The following is a 23,881-nucleotide window of genomic DNA, read 5'->3' as shown; positions in this document are numbered from 1 at the left end:
TTATGCACTGGAGATTGCTCCAAGCACTTTACATGGACCACTAATCCTCATAACCATTCCATGATAGATCCAATTACAGTAACTACCAAAGATATTGAACAAGTGAAGTTGCTCAGTCATGTCCGACTCTTTGCAACCCCATGGACTACAGCCCACCAGGCTCCTCCATCCATGGAATTTTCTAGGCAAGAGTACTGCAGTGGGTTGCCATTTCCTTATCCAGGGGATCTTCCCGACCCAGGGATGGAACCTGGGTCTCCCACATTGCGGGCAGATCTTTACCCTCTGAGCCACTAGGAAGGGAATCCCAATTACCAAAGATAACATGAGTTCAAATTTAACACAACTGTTGACTGGCAATGAAGCAAGAAAAATGACAAGTTACTGGAAAGAGTGACAAAATCAATCAACAAACTACTATTTAGAAGAGGCCGTACTGCAATTAAGAATGTCACTCTCAACCCTACGTTCAGACATGTAATGCCTCCCAGCTCTGCTATTAACATTCTGTAAGACCTTTATTTAAACTATTTTGAAATAGTTTTTCATTAAAAAAAAAAAAAAAACCACAAAACTATTTTCTGAAACTATTTCAAAATGCCTCCATCTCTTTATCTATAAAATAGGAGTAATTCAAGAGAAAAGGAAGCACTTGTAGCAGCTTTATGGTGAATAAAGTGATATATCTTAACAATGGAACATGACTTAGCAATAAAAAGTAATAAACTTACTGCTACACATAAAATCACTGATAGCTTTCAAAATAATTATGCTGAGTAAAGAAGCCAGACTCTTCCTTCTCAAAAAAGACAAAGAAAAGTAACACATTATATGATTGCATTTGTATACAGTAGTAGAAAATGGAAACTGGTCTACAGTGACAGAAAGCAGAGAGTGGTTGCCTAGGAGCCAGGGACAGGCAGGAGGGAGAGATTACTAAGAAGTTTGAGGAAACTTGTGAGGTGATGGATATGTTGGTTATCTTGATTGTGGTGATGGTTTCACAGATTTAGACATATGTCAAAGCTTACCAAACTGTATACTTTAAATACGGGTGGTTTACTGTATACTAGTTATACCTCAATAAGGCTGTTGGGGGGGGGGCGGTGGGCAGGAATAATATACATCTCACAGGTCATTGTGAACACCTAATATTCACTGAAAAATACAGATATTATAATTTTTAAGTCTATGATACATACTTGAATGCAAATTTAAAGAAGTTTTTTGTACTTCAAAAGGTCAAACCCTTTACAAACTAATGAAAATGCTAAAGCCTATAAAAATTTATACACACTAAAGAAAACAAATATTTTAGCTTAAGATCCTCTAAATCGAAAAAAAGATATTAATTTTTATATGGTGTTTCTGAGTCAAGTACTGTGCTAAAGGCATTACATAGATTACTTCATGTAATCCTTGTAATAATCTTTTAAGATAAGTGATATTATCTCCACTTTACATGTGAAGATATAAGGGCCTCACGGTAGTATGTAACTTACCCAAGTTCATACTGTAAGTGGAAAAGGTAAAAACACTCTAATCAGCTCTCATGGACTCCAAAGTCCACGACAAATTTTTTTTAAAACATCACTGAAAGGTCACCTGACCACTGGCTTGGAAAGAGAAGTCTCCTAGAATTAAACAGTTGACAAGGAAGGATTTCACTGCCTAACCTTCAAGAAACTTGGTGTTCTACTACATTAAGTAAGTAAATTAGAATCACTTACCATATCTGTAGCTTGATCTTCTTTCCTTGTAATTCAACTGTTTTGATCTTAAAGTCTATTCCTACAACACAGGAAGAAAGAAAAAAGGTAAATTGTATCTATGGCTCTGAATGTGGCTATACTAAATTTAACTGGCATAAAAACACACTTCCAAAATGTTTGGTTCTGGAAATTTACTATGTATGCAATTTTGAGCAAAGTGCCCAATTTAAAACCTATGTAAGATAGGTTACAAGATAGAAAAGACAGAAAAGAAAAAATTATATAGCTTTTTTACAATTAGGAAATTGAAAGAAAATGTTAATATCTAATATTTTAATGCAAAAGAATAAAAAGATGTTTCCTTATTAGCAAAAAAATCATCGCCTTCACTAACTTACAGAAAAGAGTACTATCAGGGATAAACAGGGTCATTTCATAATGATTAACATGCCAATGAATTAGAAGGCATAAAAAATATTATATGTTTATGCATCTAGTAACAGAGTTTCAAAGTACATGATGCAAAAGTATTATAGATGCCCAAGGACCTGTCTCGCTCTTTTACCAACTAAATCTTCAGCTCGGCCCTTTCAATTTGTTTCTTAGACCCAATCAAAAGGAAAAAAGGGCCATTTATCTGACATTTATAAACCTCAAACTATATCTACAGCCTATATTTTTGTTTTTCTGGGAATTACTGAAAAAACCATCCTAAAATGACCTGGTTGTCAACTCTGAACAAGACTGATCCAACTAACCCAATGAAATATAAACAAGCAAACAAAAAAGGAAACCTGGAGGAAACAGAGGCAATGCAGAGGAAAAGATATAGTTCCTTTTATCTTCTCAGAACAAGACGGAAGGGAAGGAAGTGGGGAGGAAGGAACAGAAAACTGAACTAGAAAATTTCTGGAAATTAAAAAGGCAGAAATAATATATTCAACAGAAAGGCTGTAAGGGAAAAATGAGATCTCCCAGAAAATACAACAAAACACAAAGAATGGAATGTATGTGAGACACGACAAGGCAGAAGATCAAACCAGGAGGCTGACATCTAATGCAGAAAGTTCAAGAAAGGACATCCCTGGTGGCTCAATGGTAAAGAATCCGCCTTCCGACGCAGGAGACACAGGTTCAATCCCTGACCCTGGAAGATCCCACATGCTTCAGAGCAACTAAGCTGGTGCAGTGTAACTACTGAGTCTGTGCTCTAGAGCTCAAGAGCCACAACTACTGAAGCCCAAGCCCCTTAGAGCCCACGCTCTGCAACGAGACGCCACCACATAGAGAAGCCTGTGCCACAACTAGAGAGTAGCCCTCACTCACCATTAACTAGAGAGAAGCTCGCACAGCAACAAAGACCCTATGCAATGACAGAATCAAAGGAATCTGAGACTGAAAGACTCACCGAGCGCCTGGTATAATGAATAAAATAATATCTATACCAAGTTATACCATCATGAAATTTCAGGGCTAAAGATAAATTTCAGGAATAATATATACAAAAGCTTGTAGAGAAACAAACTAGGCCATATTAAATAATCAAAAACAACAGCTCTGAGCAACTCAACAACACTAGAATCCAGAACATAAAAAGGTAAATAAAAAGTATTTTCAATCTATATCCAGTCAAAATCAAATGAGAGAGTAAAATAAAGGTATCTTCAGACATGAAAGATATCAAAATATTAGCTCCCATGTATTTTCTAAAACAGTTACGAGAAGAGGTTGCTTTACCAAGAATAGGAAGAAAGAAATCCAGCAAAGAGAGTGACGGAGAGAATTCCCTGGAAGTTCGACGGTTAGGACTCTGTGCTTTCACTACCGTGGCCCAGGTTCAATCCCTGGTCTGGGAACTAAGTTACTGAAAGGTGCATAGCATGGCCAGAGGAAAAACAGATTGATGTAAAGAGCAGTTCAAACTGCCCAAGAGAAGCCACTAGTTCAGAAGAGAATGACGACAGAAAACAAGACAAAATGCAGAGAAAGGGTCCAAGAGATATGCCTCCTAAAATGGAAGGGAATGAAATGGTATGACTGAAATTTAAATGAAAAGAAGAATTCAGAGAGTCTGGTAACTTGTTGCAGAGTTTGGGATAAAGTATGAATAGTCCCTTGAAATCTAAGCAAATGTAACAATGAAGGGACTGCAAGCTACAGTGAAAACAGAAAGCTGTCCAAGAAAGGAAATGCAATTATAGTACACCACTTGGCTTCGCAGTTAACACGTGTTAAAACAGGTGGGAGGGGGGATCAGGATGGGGAACACATGTAAATCCATGGCTGATTCATGTCAATGTATGGCAAAAACCACTACAATATTGTAAAGTAATTAGCCCCCAACTAATAAAAATAAATGGGAAAAAAAAAGAAGAAAAAAGAAAAGAATGAAAAAAAAGTGTGTTAGAACTATTTGAGAAGATAAAGGGAGAGGTGCCAACAATGTCTCGTATTATTAGAGCTCATTTCTCACATCTCATAACAACAAGAGAAAATTTCTCAAATTAGCTTTTTTTAAAAAAAAAAAAAAAGTGCAATATGAGGTTGAATATCAAAAGATAAGACCAAAAAATGTTTGGGAAAGGTTAACACACAAGTGAGCATGGAGCAAGGATTTATTGCTGCTGCTGTTGTCACCGGTCTTGAAGTACTATGTAACTTCTAAAACTCTGCAAGTATTTATTACATTAATAGAAATAAAAATTAGGTTAACAGAGAAGGAAGTATGTTTACAAACGTTCTCTCTACTATGCAAGCACTCCAATCTGATCACCGAATTTCTAGCACGGCACCAAGCCACCCCTACCATCTCACTCCCTCCAGTCTTCTAATAGTCACTCTCAAACACAACTTTTACAACTGTGCACTTTTCTAATACCTTTGTCACCCACTTTCCACACCCCCAAACATAGGTTGGGAAAATGTACACTTGAAGACAAAGCAGAAAAGTTTTTGATACAATTTGATCAGTGCAGAATTGATAGCTCAGCTGCCAAGGGAAGCTAGGAAAACCTATCACCCTTTAAGATTTTGCCAGGAGGAATCAAGATTCTCCTGCAACACTATCATTTCTTAAATTACCACAGACTAGAAGAACAGAATCATAGGGTTTGATTCAACCAGAGATTTGTCTCCAGGTTTTGCTTACGTAAAAACATACTAGAGTAAATCCTCGCTTTTTACAGATTCCTGGGATCCAGTTCAAATGGGTATTTCAATTTACCACAGTCTAGCTCATTTATCAATTTTCAGTTGCTCAGGAAAGTGAGAAACAGTATCAGCCAAAACATTTGCTTTAATGATGCTACAGAAGCACCACCCAATGGCCAAGAAAAGTAACTGCAACTTCTAGTCACTATAAAGAGTAGTTCTCCAAAGCTTGGCTTCTGATGACACATCAATGGTAATTAACCCAAGTAGAAATAACCTATATAATAAACTCCAGACAACAAAAGTTTAACAACTTATAGCTAAATAATCAGTATCTGTGGTTTTTACAAGTGAAAATCAAGAGTTTTCATCACACCAGGAGAGGAAATAAGAATTGTACACCTGTAATCCTTTGAATGTAGCTTAGTCTGATATAAGATCAAGGCTAGTCATAACAGCACAAATTTTGAAAAGGCTACTTTCCAATATGCACATTAGCTTCTTTATCAGGATGCAAATATGAAAATGCAAAATGCAGAAAAGTTCCAAGATCCTTTCATTTAACAGTAATAGCTTAGTAAACACTTTGAAAATTCACAACATACTAGGTAGTTTTAAGCCCTTTGCATGGATATCTCACTAAATCATCAGAACAATTCTAGTCCATACTATTATTTCCATTCTACCAATGGAGAACAAAATCAAAACCAACAGCAGCAGCAAAAGAAAAATCAATTATCACTAATATTTACTGGATAATTATTAAGTATTCTAAGCATTTCACATGTAATATTTCATTTAATATTAACAAAAGTCCTGATAAAGTACTAACATGCCTATTTTTAAAAAATTTCATTTTGGCCTTGTGACACAACTTTCAGGATCTTAAGTTCCCCAACTGGGGATCGCACCTGGTCCCTGGCAGTAAGAGTCCTAACCACTAGACTACCAAGGAATGTCCCTAACATGCCTATTTTACAGCAAAGAAAACATAATAGTAATTTACTAAAGGTCACAGAATTAACAAATGGTAAAAACCAGGACTCAATTTCATGTCCGTTTGACTCTAGGCCATGCACACTCTTAACCACTTTTCTATCGAGGTAAAATTCACGTAACATAAAATTTACCATTTTAAAGTGAATAATTCAGTATATTCACAATATTGTGCGACCAGAACCTCTATCCAGTTATAAAACTCTTTCATCATCTCAGAAAGAAACTCCATACCCATTAAGCAGTGGCTCTCCATTACCCCACCCCCTACTCCCCTGGAAACCACCAGTCTGCATTCTGTCTCTATAGATTTTGGGTATTTTGGGTATTTCATATAAAAGAAAGCATGTAACATGTGACCTTTTGTGTCTGGCTTCTTTCAGTTAGCATATTTCCAAGGTCCATCCACTTGTCACATGTATCAGTACCCCATTACTTTTTATGGCTGAATAATATTCCACCACAAGCATATAGATCGTAAATTGCTTATCCACTCATCTGGTGATGGACATTTGACCATGTCCTCCTTTTTGGCCTTGGTAAAGAATACCCATGAATATGCATGTACATGTGTATATACCAGTACCTGTTTTGAATTCTTTGGGTTATACACAAGGAGTGGAATTTCTGAGTCATGTGGTAATTTTAGGTTTAACTTTCTGAGGAACCACTGTTTTCCACGGCAGCTGAATCATTTTACATTTCCACCAGCAATGTATGAGCATTCAATTTTTCTACATCCTAAAACTCAAAATTCAAAAAACTAAGATCATGGCATCTGGTCTCATCACTTCATGGCAAACAGATGGTGGAAAAATGGAATCAGTGGCAATTTTATTTTCTTGGGCTCCAAAATCACTGCAGATGGTGACTGCAGCCATGAAATTAAAAGACGCTTGCTCCTTGGAAGAAAAGTTATGACAAACCTAGACAGCATTTTAAAAAGCAGACACATCACTTTGCTGACAAATGTCCATACAGTCAAAGCTATGGTTTTTAAAGTAATTATGTATGGATGTGAGAGCTGAATCATAAAGGCTAAGCACCAAAAAATTGGTGTTTTTGAACTGTGTGCTACAGAAGATCCTTCAGGGTTTCTTGGACAGCAAGGAGATCAAAACCAGCCAATCTTAAAGAAAATCAACCCTGAGTATTCATTGGAAGGGCCGATGCTGAAGCTGAAAATCCAATCCTTTGGTCACCTCATGTGAAGAGCCAACTCACTAGAAAAGACTGATGCTGGGAAAGATTGAGGCAGGAGAAGGGGGAAACAGAGAAAGAGATGGTTGGATGGCACCACTGACTGAAGGGACATGAGTTTGAGCAAACTCGGGGAAAGAGTGAAGGACAGGGAAGCCTGGTGTGCTACATGCAGTTCATGGGGTTGCAGAGTCAGACATAACTTAGTGAATGAGCAACAATTTTTTAAAATGGCTATGCTAGCAATTTATAATACACATTTTTAACTTAGGACAGTCTACCTTCAAACAGTATTATACCACTTCTAGTATTAATACAGAAGTACACTTCCCCTTTCTCCTATTGTTGTTTAGTTGCTAAATCATGTCCGACTCTTTTGCAACCCCATGAACTGTAGCCCACCAGGCTCCCCTGTCCATGGGACTTCCCAGGCAGTAATACTGGAGTGGGCTGCCATTTTTCTCCATATCTTCCTGACCCAGGGCTTGAACACACATCTCCTGCATTGCAGGCAGATTCTTTACCACTGAGCCACCAGAGAAGACCCTTTCTCCTATGACTGGGCTATTTAAAAAATGTTTCTATGTGTTATGCTTCCACATTTCCCTAAATATGAATCCTACAAAACAAAAAATTTTTGCTTTAAATAGCCAACTGTCTTATTAGAAAGAAATTAAAATTTAAGAAAAAGGTATTGTATATTTCCCACATATTTTATCATTTCTTAATCTCACTCCTTTGTGTAGATGAATGATTTTCTTCAGCCTGAAAAACTTCCTCTAACATTTTTAATAGTTCAAGCCTGCTGAGAAGAAATTCTCTCAGCTTTTGTCTGGAAAGTGTCTTTATTTTGGCTTCATTTTTTTAAAGATTATTTTTGTTAGGACTGAATTCTAACTTGATAGTTTCTTCCTTTCAGGATTTTAAATAGGTAATTCTATTGTCTTCTGGCTTACTCTGTTTCTACAACTCTTTCCCCCAATTTTGGGAAAACTGTAGATTTAAGAAACATTTTGAAATTATTTTACAAAAAAGTTACAATAATAGTTCAGAATTTACCTATACATTTCATGCAGCTTCTTCTAATGTTGACACTTACATAACCACAGTATATGCATCAAAAATAAGAAAGTAACACTGGTACAAAGCAATTAATATAACTACAGTTCTAATCCACCTAGTCGTTTTTGTTTTTTTTTTAACTGATGTCATTGTATTCCAGGATCCAATCCAGGTTCCCACTCTAAATTTAGCTGTCATGTGTCCCTAGTCTCCTTCAATCTGTGACAGTTACTCAATCTTTTCTTGTCTTTCATGACCTTGACACTTTTGAAGAATACTGGTCAGATTTTAGTAGCAGTCTCCCTCAATTTGGGTTTGAATGCTGTATCCTCATAATTTGAGTAAAGTTTTACATTGTTCTTGATAAAAATACCACAAAAACATGGCAGAGGTAATGTTCTGCCTTTCTTAGTTCATTATAGCAAGAGGTATATATTATGGATATTGTCTTTCTGTGACATTAACCTTAGTAACTTGGTGGGAGTGGTATCCACAAAGTCTCTCTCACTCTCAATTTACTGTTTTCCCCTTTGTAATCAGTAATTTCTTAGAGAAACTGTAACCAATAGTATCTTTGAAACTACGCAAATGTTTCTCATCCTACCTTCACCCACTGATTTTACCTTCTATCACTGAATTCCCTGTGACAATTATTACTGCAGTATTCGCTTACCAGTGATTTTGTTTCAGTCACTGTTTTATACTTACTAAATGGGATTCTTCACTTACAATTTGTCCCTTCTACATACCTACCATCTGTTTGTTTGTACACATACCAATATGGACTAATGGATGTTTTATTCTATTGATAATAATGCAATACTAAAGTTATTTCATTCCAACTTTGGATATGAAAAGCTTTTTCAGGTTCATTCTTACATTCTTTTGACGTATCCCATCTTTTTTTGAGCACATCTTTGTTTTCTGGCAGCTCTAGGATCATCTTGGATTTCCTATAATCCGGTTCTGGAATCAAGTCAGTTCTTTTATGAGCCCTGGTTCCTTCTGTTGAAAAACTGAATGAAGAGACCAAGATCTGGGCACTAGGTATGCTCACTGCTACTGGCACATCACTGCTTCTTCTAGGCATTTCCACAGGACAGAGAAAACATATTCATGTATGCTAATCCATGCATACACATACATCTATATTTCCACAACCATCATAATGCATCTACATTAAAATCATCAATTTATACTGGTATTTCTTATTCCATTTCAACATCAGAGTTCCTTCTAGTCTTCTTCCTTCGTTACCTGTAACCTCTTTAACAATTAGAAACCTGGCTCTCATTATCTAAAATATATTTACTGATGTTCAATACAAAGATGTTCAACCTTAGTATATAGTTTCTAACTTGCTAACCCATACCCTTATTAGAAATCAGATATACTAAAATACACACTTACAGTCTTTTTTGTCTTTAGTCTTACAATATCAAATCAGAATAGATACTTTGATTATTTTTTTCTTCCTTCTGTGTGGTTATGTTGCTCATTTGCTGGCTTACATTGTTTAATAACAAATCAACAGTTGCTCTAATCTTTGTTCTTTTGCATGAATAATATGGTCTTTTCCCCCCTCAGGCTTCTCTTTAGGGTTTTTTTTTTCCTCCCTCTTGAGGTTTTTCTTTGTAACTGGTTTTTAGTCACTGATGTGTCTCAGTGTGCCTTTATACTTATCCTACCTAGTTTTATAAGATCTTTGGGATTAAAGTTTTCATCGGTATTTGGGAAATTTCTAGCCACTATTTCTTCAAATACTTTTTCTGCAACCACAGCATCCCTACCTCCCAACCTGGACTCCAAATGCACATATATGAGACCACCTGATGACAATGTCCCACACGTCACTGAGGCTCTCTCTTTTCCCCGAGACGTTTCCCCCCGTGCTTCATTTTGGACAGTTCCTATTACCTTACACTGATTTTTTTCTTCTGCAGTGTCTTTTCTTCTTTTAAACTGCTGTTGAGCCCATCAGCTGAATTTTTCTCTTCCGATACTGTTTTTCTGTTCTAGGAGTTTTTTACTTCTGACATTTCTCTCATGTTCATGCTTCCTTTCAATTCCCTAACTTACCTCCATCTTATAAATTCATCATCTCTGTCACTTTTGGGTCTGTTTCCATCAACTGATTTTTCTCCTAGTTAAGGGTTGGTTACATTCTCCTATTTCTTCATAGGTCTAGTAATTCTGGATGAGATGCTGAATGTTTTGTATTTTTATTAATATAAGGATTCCTTAAATGTTGAGATTTGTTCAGGCAAACAGCTAAATTAGTTGAGAATCAGCCGAATCCTTCTGAGGCCTAATTTTCATAACAGTTTTAAGGTGCAGCTTGAATAGCCTCTTCTCAAGTTACTTTGACTCTATCCCTAAGAGTGCCATTTCTGGGAACTCTCTCAAATGGTTCTGATATTCAACAAAGTCTCTCCATTCTGGCTGGTCAACACTAGAAATGTCTCCCAACCAAACGTGAAGCCCCAAAATTCTACCAAGTCTCTGGTAGTTGTCCTTCCTCTAATAGTTGTTCTTTTGCCCAGCCTACAGAGTTCCAGCAAAAGAGTCAAAGGAGCTCCTCTGCATTATCTCTGCATCTCACTGTCAGTGTAACTCAATCTTCTATGGTAATCACCCCTGCAAATTCCAACCTCCCCAGTCTCTGTATTCTGACTTCTATCTCCTCCTCCCAACAAAACTGCCTCGCCCTTCTTAGATTCTAACTGGAATCCAGTTTCAGAAAGCAAGCCTGGGAGATTGCAGGAGTGAATGTTATTTTCCTTCTCTCAGGGAAGGCAGTCCTGCCTAGACTGTTACAAAATATCCAAAAACAGTTGTTTTATGCAGGTTCCTATTTATTTATGGCCAGAAGGCTAATCTGGTACCCATAAATTACTCTGTAATGTCCCAAGTAAAAGTTCTCAACAGCTGTATTGTCTTCTAAAGATTAAGCAATCTTTAATCCTTTTGGGGGTATGTTCCAAACTATTTGAGAACCTAATGAAAATCATGGCTCCTCTGCCCGTGACCTCACACCCATGTGCACACAGAGTGTGAAGTAGAATCTCAGAGAATTCAAAGCCTCTGCCCCAGTAACCGCGCCGCCCCCCCCAACTTCAACTGTTTCAGAGGTTATAATTTATAGTACTTGTGTACAACACTATCCTTCTTTCCAGGTTTTAGAGCCGATTTTTATTTACTGAAAACTTGCTAAGGCTGAAATTAAAGTATTTGAGCTAAGGAAGTTTGTTATTTTAAAATCAAAGACACACAAAAAAAGGAGTTTATTACAAAGTTCAAAAACAATCCAGGTATTATTCTTTCTCTACCCATGACAGATAATATTTCTCACATATCTTTATTATGAATCTATTGGCATTCTGATACTACAGTCTGAAGAAACAAAGCTAAAGTAATCTGGATTTTGCACCTGATTTCCTAATTAGCCTTCATTATATAATTATTAAAAACCAAACTGTTCTTTACTATCCTAGATCTGCTACTGCTAAGTCTCTTCAGTCGTGTCCGACTCTGTGTGATCCCATAGACGGCAGCCCACCAGGCTCCCCTGTCCCTGGGATTCTCCAGGCAAGAACACTGGAGTGGGGTGCCATTGCCTTCTCCGATCCTAGATCTAGCCAACAGCAATACTGATGCAGAATTATAAACATATACATATTTCACATGCATATTTATTCACCATTCTTCTCTGTTATTAAAAGCTGGCATTCTTCTAGGATATGAGTCCTTAGAATACAAGCCAGCCATCAGGTCACATGTATGTGAACAAAACACCTCAAAAGTCACCTTAGTCCTGTGTACTCACATTAAATACCTGCTGATTTAAGTAATGGAAGGAAACTGAAAGGGTGAGACAATACTCAAAATTCTGGAGGCACTTTCCAGAACATGGCAGTCTCCAAATTTATCTTCATAAATTCTTATTTCGCCACAGCATCAAAAGCTCTTCCTCAAATAACTATCATGATCCCTACAAAACTACTACATTCATATTCTGATGATCCATTAGGTTATACATTACACATCAGGAAGCAAATATAAAAGTGTAAGGTTGACAGTGAACTTGCCTTAGGAATAAAATGCAGTATGGACCAAAGTGACGAAGGATTCAGACAAATGTGTTATCTGACTGCCACGTATTAGCTGTGTTGCACTGGCTGAAACTTTAACCTCTCTAGACCTGTTTCCCGCATCCACAAAAGTTACTAAAACTTCCATTGCCAATATGTTATGAGGATTACACAAGGGTTAAATGTGTAAAAAGTCTAGGATGGCACATAAAAAGCCTTCAATTAAGCTTTTCTACTGGTTCTAAACATTACTTGCAAAGTAGGACAGGACTGAGCAATGAAGCACAGCTACCCAGTTTCAGCCTTCTCCACCACTAGTCAGTCAAACTATCCTTTTTGGTCTGCCCTTATCTTATTCTCCTTGATCCAGACTAAACTGTACAGGCAGCAGCAACTCAAGTCAGCAATTTTGTTCTCAACTTTTCCAGAGTTTGCTCACTTATCTTCTACTCCTTCACTGCATTCTACCTTCCTTCCCCTTTTATGGATATTTACAACTTTTCATTCATTAAAAGTGTTTATAACTAACACATATATATGGAATTTAGATAGATGGTAGCGATAACCATATATGCAAAACAGAAAAAGAGACACAGAAGTACAGAACAGACTTTTGAACTCTGGGGGAGAACGTGAGGGTGGGATGTTTTGAAAGAACAGCATGTATATTATCTATGGTGAAACAGATCACCAGCCCAGGTGGGATGCATGAGTCAAGTGCTCGGGCCTGGTGCACTGGGAGGAAGGACCCTGAGGAGTCGGGTGGAGAGGGAGGTGGGAGGGGGGATCGGGATGGGGAATACGTGTAACTATATGGCTGATTCATGTCAATGTATGACAAAACCCACTGAAATGCTGTGAAGTGATTGGCCTCCAACTAATAAAATAATATTAAAAAAAAAAAAAAAAAGTGTTTATAGGGCTTCCCTGATGGTCCAGTGACTAAGATTCTGAGCTCACAAAGCAGGGAGTCCAGGGTTCGATCATTGGTCAGGGAACTAGATCCCACATGGTACAACAAAGACCCAATGGAGTCAAACAAATATATAAATTTTTTAAAAGTGTTTCTATATCATTAAAATGAGTTCATATACTATCTTTAAAGGCCATCAAATCTTTAGAATCTAGGACTTGTTGATTAATTGTTTCAAACTTATTAATGCATAATGCTTATTACTCTCTACACAATATCATAACAACTTGTTATTTGATCATAATAATGCTTTGCAATGGCACTTGTTTATTCTGTATTAAAGAAAACATGGCTACTTTAAATGCCTGCTTGTTTACCTGACTTCCCCAAATCTTTATGCTCTCCTCCCCTCTAGCTTTCAGATGAGGTTTTTTTTAATGTTTTCTCTCGTTTGGTCTTAAAATTCAAACCAAAAAACCTTTCAAGCAACCTCTTCTCTGGCATTTTTATCAGAGAGACAAAACATCTGCTTAAACAAATGAAATCGGTGCTGATCCACTCAGGACATCTCCAGCCAAAGCACAAAACCATCTCATTCCAACAGAGAAGCAGGAGGAGGTGGGTGGGAAGGATCTTCAAATGGTATCAGGCAACAAATGACTTAATGGAGAAGATGAGGACTCTTTTCCCTACCAGAAAATAAAGGACACTTCTACTTTTGGCACTTAACAGTTTAGGAGACATGGCTTGTTAAGAATGTTTGATGGGGGGGGCGGGGTGGGGGGGGAGATGTACTAGTAAAATTTAAGCATAATGTTCTCTAATTCCTTAGCAGTATTCTACTTTCAATTATCTCATCTTGGCATTTTTTTTCTTCTACTCTCCAGGAAGTCTGTACTCTCACACTGCTACATATAGCTGCATCAAAATTTAGAACCAGGCCTGTCTCTTCAAGACCTCCAAGTTAGTCTCAGTTTCCACTCCCAACAAATGTGGGAGAAGAACCTCTGCCTTTTGTCCCAACTTAGTATTCCTCCCAGGGGTCCTTGGCTTTTGCTACTAATTTTGTTTTATCTAACATTTATATCTCAACATCCACGCTCTTAACTATGAATGCCATTGCTTCCATTTTTTACTTTGACAGATAAAATCTGTAACTTACAGAATGCCTGTGCAAGAAATTGAGCTTCCCTGATAGCTCAGTTGGTAAGAATCTACCTGCAATGCAGGAGACCCCGGTCTGATTCCTGGGTCGGGAAGATCCACTGGAGAAGGGAAGGGGTAGGCTCCAGTATTCTTGGGCTCCCCTTGTGGTTTATCTGCTAAAGAACCCGCATGCAATGCAGGAGACCTGGGTTCGATCCCTGGAGAGGGAAAGGCTGCCCACTCCAGTAATCCTGACAGGAAAATTCCATGGACTGTATAGTCCATGGGATCACAGAGTCCAACACGACTGGAAATTAGTGCAAGAAATTAGAGTAATGGTCCTCCCTTCTCTATAGGGCCAATCATACATTGTTACCAAAGGTGACAAATGACAAAGAAAAGGTGGAAAGACTGAGTCCTCAGGATCCAATCAATATAAACACTACCACTGCTACCACAGCCTTTCACTTTACCATTCCTTTTTTTTTTTTTTTTTTTTTTTGCTGTGCTGAGTCTTTGTTGCTGCATGGGCTTTTCTTAGTTGTGGTAAGCAGGGGCTACTCTCTGTTGCAGTGCATGGGCTTCTCATTGCAGTAGCTTCTCTTGTTGCGGAGCATGGACTTCAGGGCACATGGGATTCAGTAGTTGTGATGCATCAGCTTAGTTGCTCCGCAGCATGTAAGATCTTCCTGGATCACAGATTGAACCCGTGTCTCCTGTGCTGGCAGGTAGATTCTTTACCACTGAGCCACCCAGGAAGTCCTTACTGTCCCCTTTTAAAGCCCCAAAGTAGTATGCACGTTTTTTTGCCTTTAAGTCACTTTCCTTCAAATCTCTTGAAGAAATATTGCTTTGCTCTCTCACAGAGGCGTTACTTCTGGGACACTACTATTTCTCTATATGTAGGACTTCACAAACCATCTCTTGGACAATGCTAACTTTTAAGAACCACAAAGATAACTCACATAAACCTCTTAGTACATAAACCCCTTAGTACAGTTTCAAGCATGTTAGCTAGACTAAGTGTTAGATTGTATTACTTTTATTACAGACAAGACATGAACGCCAGGAGATGAAGTTACTTGCCTATTTTAAAAAATTCATTGTTAACCAAGCTATTTTTCTGTCTACAGTATAAAGTTCTGTCTACTACTATACTGGGCTTCCCTGGTGGCTCTGACAGTAAAAAATACGCCTGCAATGCTGGAGACCTGGGTTCGATTCCTGGGTCGGGAAGATCCCCTGGAGGCGGGCATGGCAACCCACTCCAGTATTCTTGCCAGGAGAATCCCCATGGACAGAGGAGCCTGGCGGGCAACAGTCCACGGGGTTGAAAAGAGTCAGACACGACTGAGCAACTAAGCACAGCAGAGCACTTCTACACTACCGCAAGACTACTACAGAGCAGAACAAAGGAGTATTTCAGTTTATAGTCTCCAGAATTAGTTTAAAAATCCAAGGATTCATTTAGCCACTCAACTCAATCTCTCCATTCCATAACTTTTATCAATTGCTCTTTCTTCTTCTCTGTGCTACAAAATGATGATGACAGGCACAAATCTAAGAAGTCCAAGCCCACTTCTAACTCATACTGGTTTGTATCAACCTCCCATTAGTTGGTTATCTTGGTTATCTTTCACTGCAAGCATAGAACAAATAAGGAATTGTTTTTCTATTTAGAGGGCTCCAAGACTGCTAAAAACAAAGCATTCTACCTCTAAACTGTTAAAATTAACTATTTCTAAATCAAATAGAGAGTAACAATTACAATAACAATATAGATAGCATTAATTCCAAATTGCCTGAAAGGAGCACCCTCTTATTTGCTCTTTACATTTCCTAAAACATCCCACAGGCCGCACTGTGATAAATGCTTCTGCTCAGTGATTCCATGCACGTCCACAGAAATCTTCCTTATCTAGATTTCAAGTCACAAGGTTGTAAAAAGTTAGATATAACATGAAAATACTAACAGACAACTTACTATCATCTACCTCTCAGCCATCACATAAACATCCTTGTTATGTCTCTTACTAGATGTTCCAATAATACAGTGTAAATTTAGTTATAAACAGAGACTGGAAATCCAGTAAAAGATGCACTGTGATGACGGGGAAGGAGTTCCCTGGTGGCACAGTAGATAGGAATCTGCCTGCCAATACAGAAGACAAGGTTTTGCTCTCTGGACCGGGAAGATTCCAGATGCCATGGAGCAATTAAGCCCGCACACCAGAGCTAATGAGCACACGCACTCTGGGGCCCATGAGCACCACATGGTGCTGCAGCAACTGAACTCTGTGTGCCCGAGAGCTGCACATGGCCACTACCGGGCCGGTGCACCTAGAGCCCGTGCTACACAACAAGAGAAGCCCACACTTCGCAACGAAGACCTAGTACAAACAAAAATAAATTAAATAAAGAAATAAAAATTTTTAAGTGATAGGAAAGAACTGCTAAGTCACTGACAAAGGAATGGATAGTTAACTGATAGATAAGCAGAAGTGGGCCTAAAATTAAAATTATATGAACAAAGGGTTAAGAGAGTCTCTTGAAGAAACAAGTAACACTATTAAACATGTTTTTAATGACTTTCAATGTTCATACTATAAAAGTCAAAAGATTCAAGGATTTTACTTACATAATGTATCAGAAAAAGTATGCCAACCTTTCCAACATTGGATTCTTTCTCTCAATGCCAAAAAGTAATCCAAGAATTAAAATTTTATCTAAATTTTGTCAAATACAAGACAAAACAAACTAGGTTTCATTAAGTTTTAATTCCATTTCTCAACAATTTCCCAACACTTTTGGGTTTTCCATTATTTGCTAGGTAATTTCTTTTACTGTTTTGAATGGATACCCTTTAAGTGACTTTCCTCAGTATCATTATTTCATACATTATCCTACCATTTGATTTTTCATTTTGTGTCAGTGTGTCCTACTACATTATAAACTGAGCTAGGATGGACCATAGAGGCAATGAAGAGGTACACACCACTAGTACTCAAAACTTTTTGTTCTGAGGACCCCTTATAACTTCTAAATTACTCAAGAGTCCAATGAGCTTTTATGTGGATTATATCAATTTATAGTTACCATATCAGAAATTAATGCAAGAAATTGAGCTTCCCTGATAGCTCAGTTGGTAAAGAATCCACCTGCAATGCAGGAGACCCTAGTTTGATTTCTGAGTCGGGAAGATCCGCTGGAGAAGGAATAGGCTACCCACTCCAGTATTCCTGGGCTTCCATTGTGGCTCAGCTGGTAAAGAATCTGCCCACAATGCGGGTGACCTGGGTTCAATCCCTGGGTTGGGAAGATCCCCTGGAGAAGGGAACGACTACCCACCCACTCCAGTATTCTGGCCTGGAGAATTCCATGGACTGTATAGTCCATGAGGTCACAAAGAGTCAGATACAACTAAGCGACTTTCACTTTCAATGTATTTTACAATATATAAACCCATAAATAATATATTTACAAAAAATAATTATATTCTCCAATACAAAAATAAACGATGAGAAGAGTGGCATGATTTTATAGTTGTGTAACTTTAATGTCCAGCTTAAGAGACCACAATTTTCATATCTACTTTGGCATTCATATCTGTTGCAATTCACTGCTTTGACTGAAACATATGAGGAATATGAGGTATAAAAGCCTAGATGCATAAAGGAATGTAGTTGGAAAAAGGAGGACTACTTTAAGAGCCTATTCAGATCATCCTAAATACTCTTCTTTGACATAAGAAAGCTCACCAAGCTGTACTTTTTAAAGATTAGTTGCAATGTGGAACCTAAAATCATAATGAATTTTTCATATTCTTTTACATTAAATCCATCAATTACTTTACACTTTTAGTGGATCTTTTTATCCTTGCATGATTTTATAACATCATTTGGAAAACATTAGTTCACTAAGCTATACAGTCCTTCCAAATGCTGACACATCTCATTACACAATATGAAAAAAATTATTTGCTAATATTACCATGGACCTCATCAAGAGAATCTCGAAGAACTGGAAAGCTGTCAAGTTCATGGAAGCAGACCCAAGTTTTCCAAAATTCTAATTTTCATTTAAAAGCATAAATTTTTCGTTGGCAACAAATACTGTCATTTCATTCACTTAAGAAAGTGCCTGCCAAATACTCAGGTCTGAATAACCACAGGATGCCAGTTGTTCTTTCAAGGATAAATGGAGTTTCTCAAAAAAAAAAAAAAAGTGGCCAATTTAAACAATGTCACAAGTGCTTTTCCTTCAAACAACCATCATAGTTACAGAATGAGGCAGAAGTATTTTATATTTACTTCTCATTTGTGCTCATGGGTCAAGATACCTAAAATTTCTTTCGGCTTCATCAAGGACATTCTTAGTGAAATTAAGCTTTGTTTTCTCCTCTGAGTCCATGGTGATGAAGAATACAATACTAACAAATCCAGCTTGGTGCCACTGTCCTGATTCATACAAAGACCAGCGATTTTATATAAAATGATAAACTTTACAATTTACCATGATGAAAAATGGCAAATAACATCTTGGAATTAATATGAAAACAGTTTTGACTTTCTGGTCAAAAAAGATCCCCAGGTGGGGTCTGTGAAGATCCAAATTTTGAGAACCACAGAGGTACACTAACTAACACATGTTGATAGTCTACATGCCATAAGATGTTAGATAGCTTTCGTTATCTATTTTATTTGCTCCTTCCAACACTCTTGCAAGACTTTTTTTCCTTAACAGATGAGGAAATATAGGTGGAGTCAAAAAAACAAACCCCAATGTTTCTAATTGCAAAACTTTCTATTCCCATGTTTAAGACCTGGCTCTGATATAGCTGACGTGTTATCAAGGTCATTTAACTTTGCTTCACACATGTGAAATGTAATAGTAACCTACCTTGCCCTCTTCAGAGCATTGCACAAGGCTCATAAGAAGGAAAGGAGGAGTACTCCAAAAAGTTTGCTGAACTATATTAAGTATTATGAAGTAAAAATCAATTCTGAAAAGGAAAAAAAAATTCTGGAAGTTCAAAAAGAGGTACAGTCACTCCATTAAGTGATTGTGAAAATGCAATGATTTTTAAAACAGTTTAAAACACACACACGCAGATAAAATCAGACTTAAGAGTGTTTTGCTAAGATCACAATTTCATGATTTAATCTATTCCCCACCATGTCTACTGCACTCTAGCCTACAAGCAAGCTCAAATTTCTGAACTTTCCAGAAGAGCCATAAGCATTTTGTGAAAAGGCCAGAAGTGAAACAGAAAAAAAGAAACTTAAAGCTGAGAAACACAAACTTCCCTGGTAAAGCTAGGCCTAAAAAGTTTCAATTCTAAGGAGCCCAATCATTAAAACCAAGAAGCTCTCACAGCATATTTATAGCTGCCCACCCTTTATGGTTCAATATAACAGGCAATCAAAGGTAAAGAGAAACTGAAGACTAACACATATGGAAATGCAATGCTCCAAACCAAGACTGTTACCGATTTTTACACATCTTGCCATCTAAGACGTTAGTATCTTCACGATACGCCTCAGAAGTTTAAATTATAGAAAAGCATAAATCTGAAATGCTGGAACACTGTAATCCAACAGTTCCAAAGACAGTTAGGATTATCTTTTCTAAATACAAAGGCCAAGATGCAGTTTACTGACATCAACTAGAGAGGTGCTTGCTACTGGTAACAAGACCATTAGCTTCAATCACAGTTCTGCTGTGGTCAATTTAAACTACTTCTATTAAAGTCGATTTGGGGGCTATAAAACTTTCAAAGCATCCATATGTCTAGAGAGGAAACAGGCTGCCATTAGACACTAAGAATGCATTAACAGCTTTAATTTTTTAAAAAATATATGAGATTATAGATGTAACAGGCTTAAGGCATATCAGAAATTCTTAAATTTAAAATACAAAGAGGTGCCTCAAGTAGTCCCATCCCCTAGCTACACGATACTGTATTCTCTCTCAACAATGAATCATCTGTGTGGAATGATACACTACTGCTCTGCAAAAAACTTTTATTAAAAGAAAATAAATAAAACATACATACAACAACTCCTTTCTCTGAATTCTACCGAAGAGGTATGAGATATCTTTAAGTTTGTTTAACTGGCTTTAATTAAGCCTTGCCCACAGAGTCTGAGAAAATGACTCAGCAAGACTCAGCCCATATGTTAAGTAGAGTTAAGTGATTAACACAATTAAGTTAAACACACATTTCTCTAACATGCCCAATTTACAGATAAAGAGGCTCAAAGGTTAAATTACTTGCTTAAGCTCACAAAGAAAATTAACCATGATTAAAATTCTGTCCCCTGGCTCAGTATCTGTCACACGTATTTGAGCACTAAAGGATCACTTCTCAAAAACTAAAAGCTCAGTGTCACAGTCACCAAAAGGCACTTCCATATATACGCTCTTATGATCCTTGAAGATTAAATTACTCAATATACAAGTAAGAATTTAAATACACCTTTGATAAAATTCACTAGAAAAGTTCAACTCCAATCCATTCTGCATAGTCTGGACCAACCACCATTTAAAATTTTTAATCTAACCATGTCACACAGCTGTTTAGACTTTCAATGTAATTAAAATTGTTAGTATGGACTGCCTGACTCTGGGCGATCAGGCCAGCACCTCCACTGCAACAGCTACTGCTTCTGCTCCCCTTACCCGACTCAGCCCTGCAGCACACGCCTTTCAGTTCTTTGATAAGCTCTTTTACTCACCAAGGACCTTTCCCTGACTATTTCCTCTGTTGAAAATGTTCTTCATTCTCTCCTCATTCTTTTCTCCTAACTTCAAATAATATCTCAGATATCATCATAAATTCCAGTTCCTCAGGACAGAATTCCATGAGCCACCTCCCCATTCCGATTTATTCTGATTTCACAACATATTTTCTATTCACAGTAACTATCTAATTAGAGAAATATTCTGGTTGGTGTTTCTGTTTGATGCATATGTATCACCCTCACCAAGCTACTCCAAGTATGGTGATCACTAAGTCTGTTTGACCAAAAGAGCCTTCATGTGCGATGTTTACCAAAATGTTATGTTCAGATTTACTGTCTCAGACTCCACATTTTAAACAAAGCTGCATTAAAGTAACTGGAGAGTCTGGCAGACTGGTAACTAATTTCTGCCAAGGTCCTACCAACCAAGTAGTTATGTCAGGCAAATGGTTCAGTGCAAACAGTTACTACTTTTTAACACATGGTTACATCTAAAAAGATAACCCAGGATAACCTGTTGTTCTTTTCCAACCCTTTACAAATGTAAAATAACTGACATTTCCCTTTCTAGCACGGCAAGCTGATATCAAGCATAATAAAAGGCAGCCAGTTCCCTCTGATTTTTTGGGTTTTTTTACTTCCTATGCAGCTTGTGAGATCTTAGTTCCCAGACCAAGGACTGAACCCTGGGCCACTGCAGTTACCAATGAGTCACCTGGGAAGTCCCCAATTCCCTCTGGTTTTAACAGATGCTGGAAAGAGAATATTTGAAGCTGTGACCTTGAAATGCAATAAGTTATCAGGTCACCAGTCAGTGGAATAAATGAGAAATATGGAAAATTACTGGGTTGGTCAAAAAGTTCCTTTGGCTTTTAAGTAACAATAAAAGACATTTTTCATATTCACCAAGAGCTTTATTGAACAACATATTCACCGTTTTGTTCTAGCACCTGCCATTTTCCAGACAACTTCATAATTCCATCTTCCCAACACTTTTTATCTTTTTGAGCAAAGAACTCTTTCAGGTACGTTTTACAATATTCCAGGGAACTGAAATTTTTCCATTAAGAGAACTCTGTAAAGACCGAAGTAAATGGAAATTCAAAAGTGCAAGGTCTGGTGAATATGGCAGATGAATCAACTTCCCAGCTGAGCTATAACAGTTTTTGCCTGGTTATCAAAGAAACATGCAGTCTTGCATTATCTGATGGAAGACTGTGTTTTCTGTTGACTACTTCCTGACGTTTTTAGTTGAGTGCTGCTTTCAGGTGGTGTAGATGGGAGGAGTACCTGTTGGAACAAATCTCATGGTCTTCCAGAAGGAGATATAATAGAAGACTCCCTTCCAATCATACCAAATACACAACATCACTTCTTTGGATGAAGACCAGCCTTGTAGTGAAGGGTCATCCGTTTATGTCATTTGCCCCACTGGTCTCTTTTGTTCCACATTATTACATAGAATCCACTTGTCATGGACCATCACAATATGTTTTAAAAATGGAACAGTTTCATTACATTTAAGTAAAAAATCACATGTAGAAATATAGTCAAAAAAGGGTTTTTTTGCGTAACTTACGTGGAACCCAAACATCAAAATGACTAACATAACCAAGCTGGTGCAAATGGTCTTCAACACTTGATTTGGCTATTTTGAGTATGTTGGTCTACTTCCCTGTATGGTTTAATGTAAACTGTTCTCAATTAATGTCTCGATTTGCTCGCTATCAACTTCAATTGGTCTTCCCAACCGTGGAGCACTATCCCGAAACAAATCTCCAGCACAATACTTTGCAAACCACCTTTGACAGGTTGTCACAGCACTTTCTCCACACACTGAACAATTCTTTTTTGCCTTTCAGTTCCATTTTTACCTTTCTTGAAATAATAAAGTATAATACACTGAAAATGCTGCTTTTTCTTCCATCCTCAGTATTGGTTACACAAAAATTCACCAATTTTGTAACTTTTTTTTAATGCACACTGATGTAACAGCTATCACAATAGAATCTATCAAAATTGTTTCAAATAAAGTTAAAGACAACTAAGTGCTACTAGAGCCATCTTACGGAAAAAACTGAACAAACTTTTTGGCCAACCAAATATATATGTATGTGAAATTATTTTAAAAAGTATTCAGAATAAAAATGCTTTCACTATGATAATTTTATCATTTATTATAGAGTTTATATCTACAACCAAAATATATACTGCAGTAAGCCCTTCAGGCAGCAACTCAGAAAAAGTTCATGTTTAAAGTGTTAACACTGACAAAAAGTAACAAGTCTAAAGCATCATCAGCATTTCATTCAAAAGGCAGCAGTTACTTAAGACTGTGTCCAAAGATGACAAGAACACATGAAGCTAAATAAGATGCCATCACAAAACATTTTGTGACGCATCAGTTCAGTTCAGTCGTTCAGTCGTGTCCGACTCTTTGCGACCCCATGAATCGCAGCACGCCAGGACTCCCTGTCCATCACCAACTCCTGGAGTCTACCCAAACTCATGTCCATCAAGTCGGTTAAGGCCATCCAGCCATCTCATCCTCTGTCGTCCCCTTCTCCTACTGCCCCCAATCCCTCCCAGCATCAGGGTCTTTTCCAAGGAGTCAACTCTTCGCATGAGGTGGCCAAAGTATTGGAGTTGCAGCTTCAGCATCAGTCCTTCCAATGAACACCCGAGGACTCATCTCCTCCAGGATGGACTGGTTGAACCTCCTTGCAGTCCAAGGGACTCTCAAGAGTCTTCTCCAACACCACAGTTCAAAAGCATCAATTTTTCGGCGCTCAGCTTTCTTCACAGTCCAACTCTCACATCCATACATGACCACTGGAAAAAACATAACCTTGACTAGACGGACCTATG

The 23,881-nt window shown here is 37.6% G+C and overlaps 1 protein-coding gene across 1 annotated transcript in view; it reads right to left on the bottom strand.

The window, feature by feature from the left end:
* Positions 1–23,881, bottom strand: part of RAB10 (RAB10, member RAS oncogene family) — a 63,105-nt gene that overhangs the window by 16,993 nt on the left and 22,231 nt on the right. Inside the window, exon 2 of the mRNA XM_065928706.1 lies at positions 1,731–1,791. Coding sequence (XP_065784778.1) covers positions 1,731–1,791 — 61 coding nt within the window. The remainder of the gene's footprint in view (positions 1–1,730; positions 1,792–23,881) is intronic.

Source organism: Muntiacus reevesi, chromosome 3 (assembly GCF_963930625.1).
Source record: "Muntiacus reevesi chromosome 3, mMunRee1.1, whole genome shotgun sequence".
In the NCBI taxonomy this organism is placed as follows: Eukaryota; Metazoa; Chordata; class Mammalia; order Artiodactyla; family Cervidae; genus Muntiacus; species Muntiacus reevesi.
The sequence above is the reverse complement of the archived record's forward strand: the minus strand, read 5'-3'. Positions and strand labels throughout refer to the sequence as shown.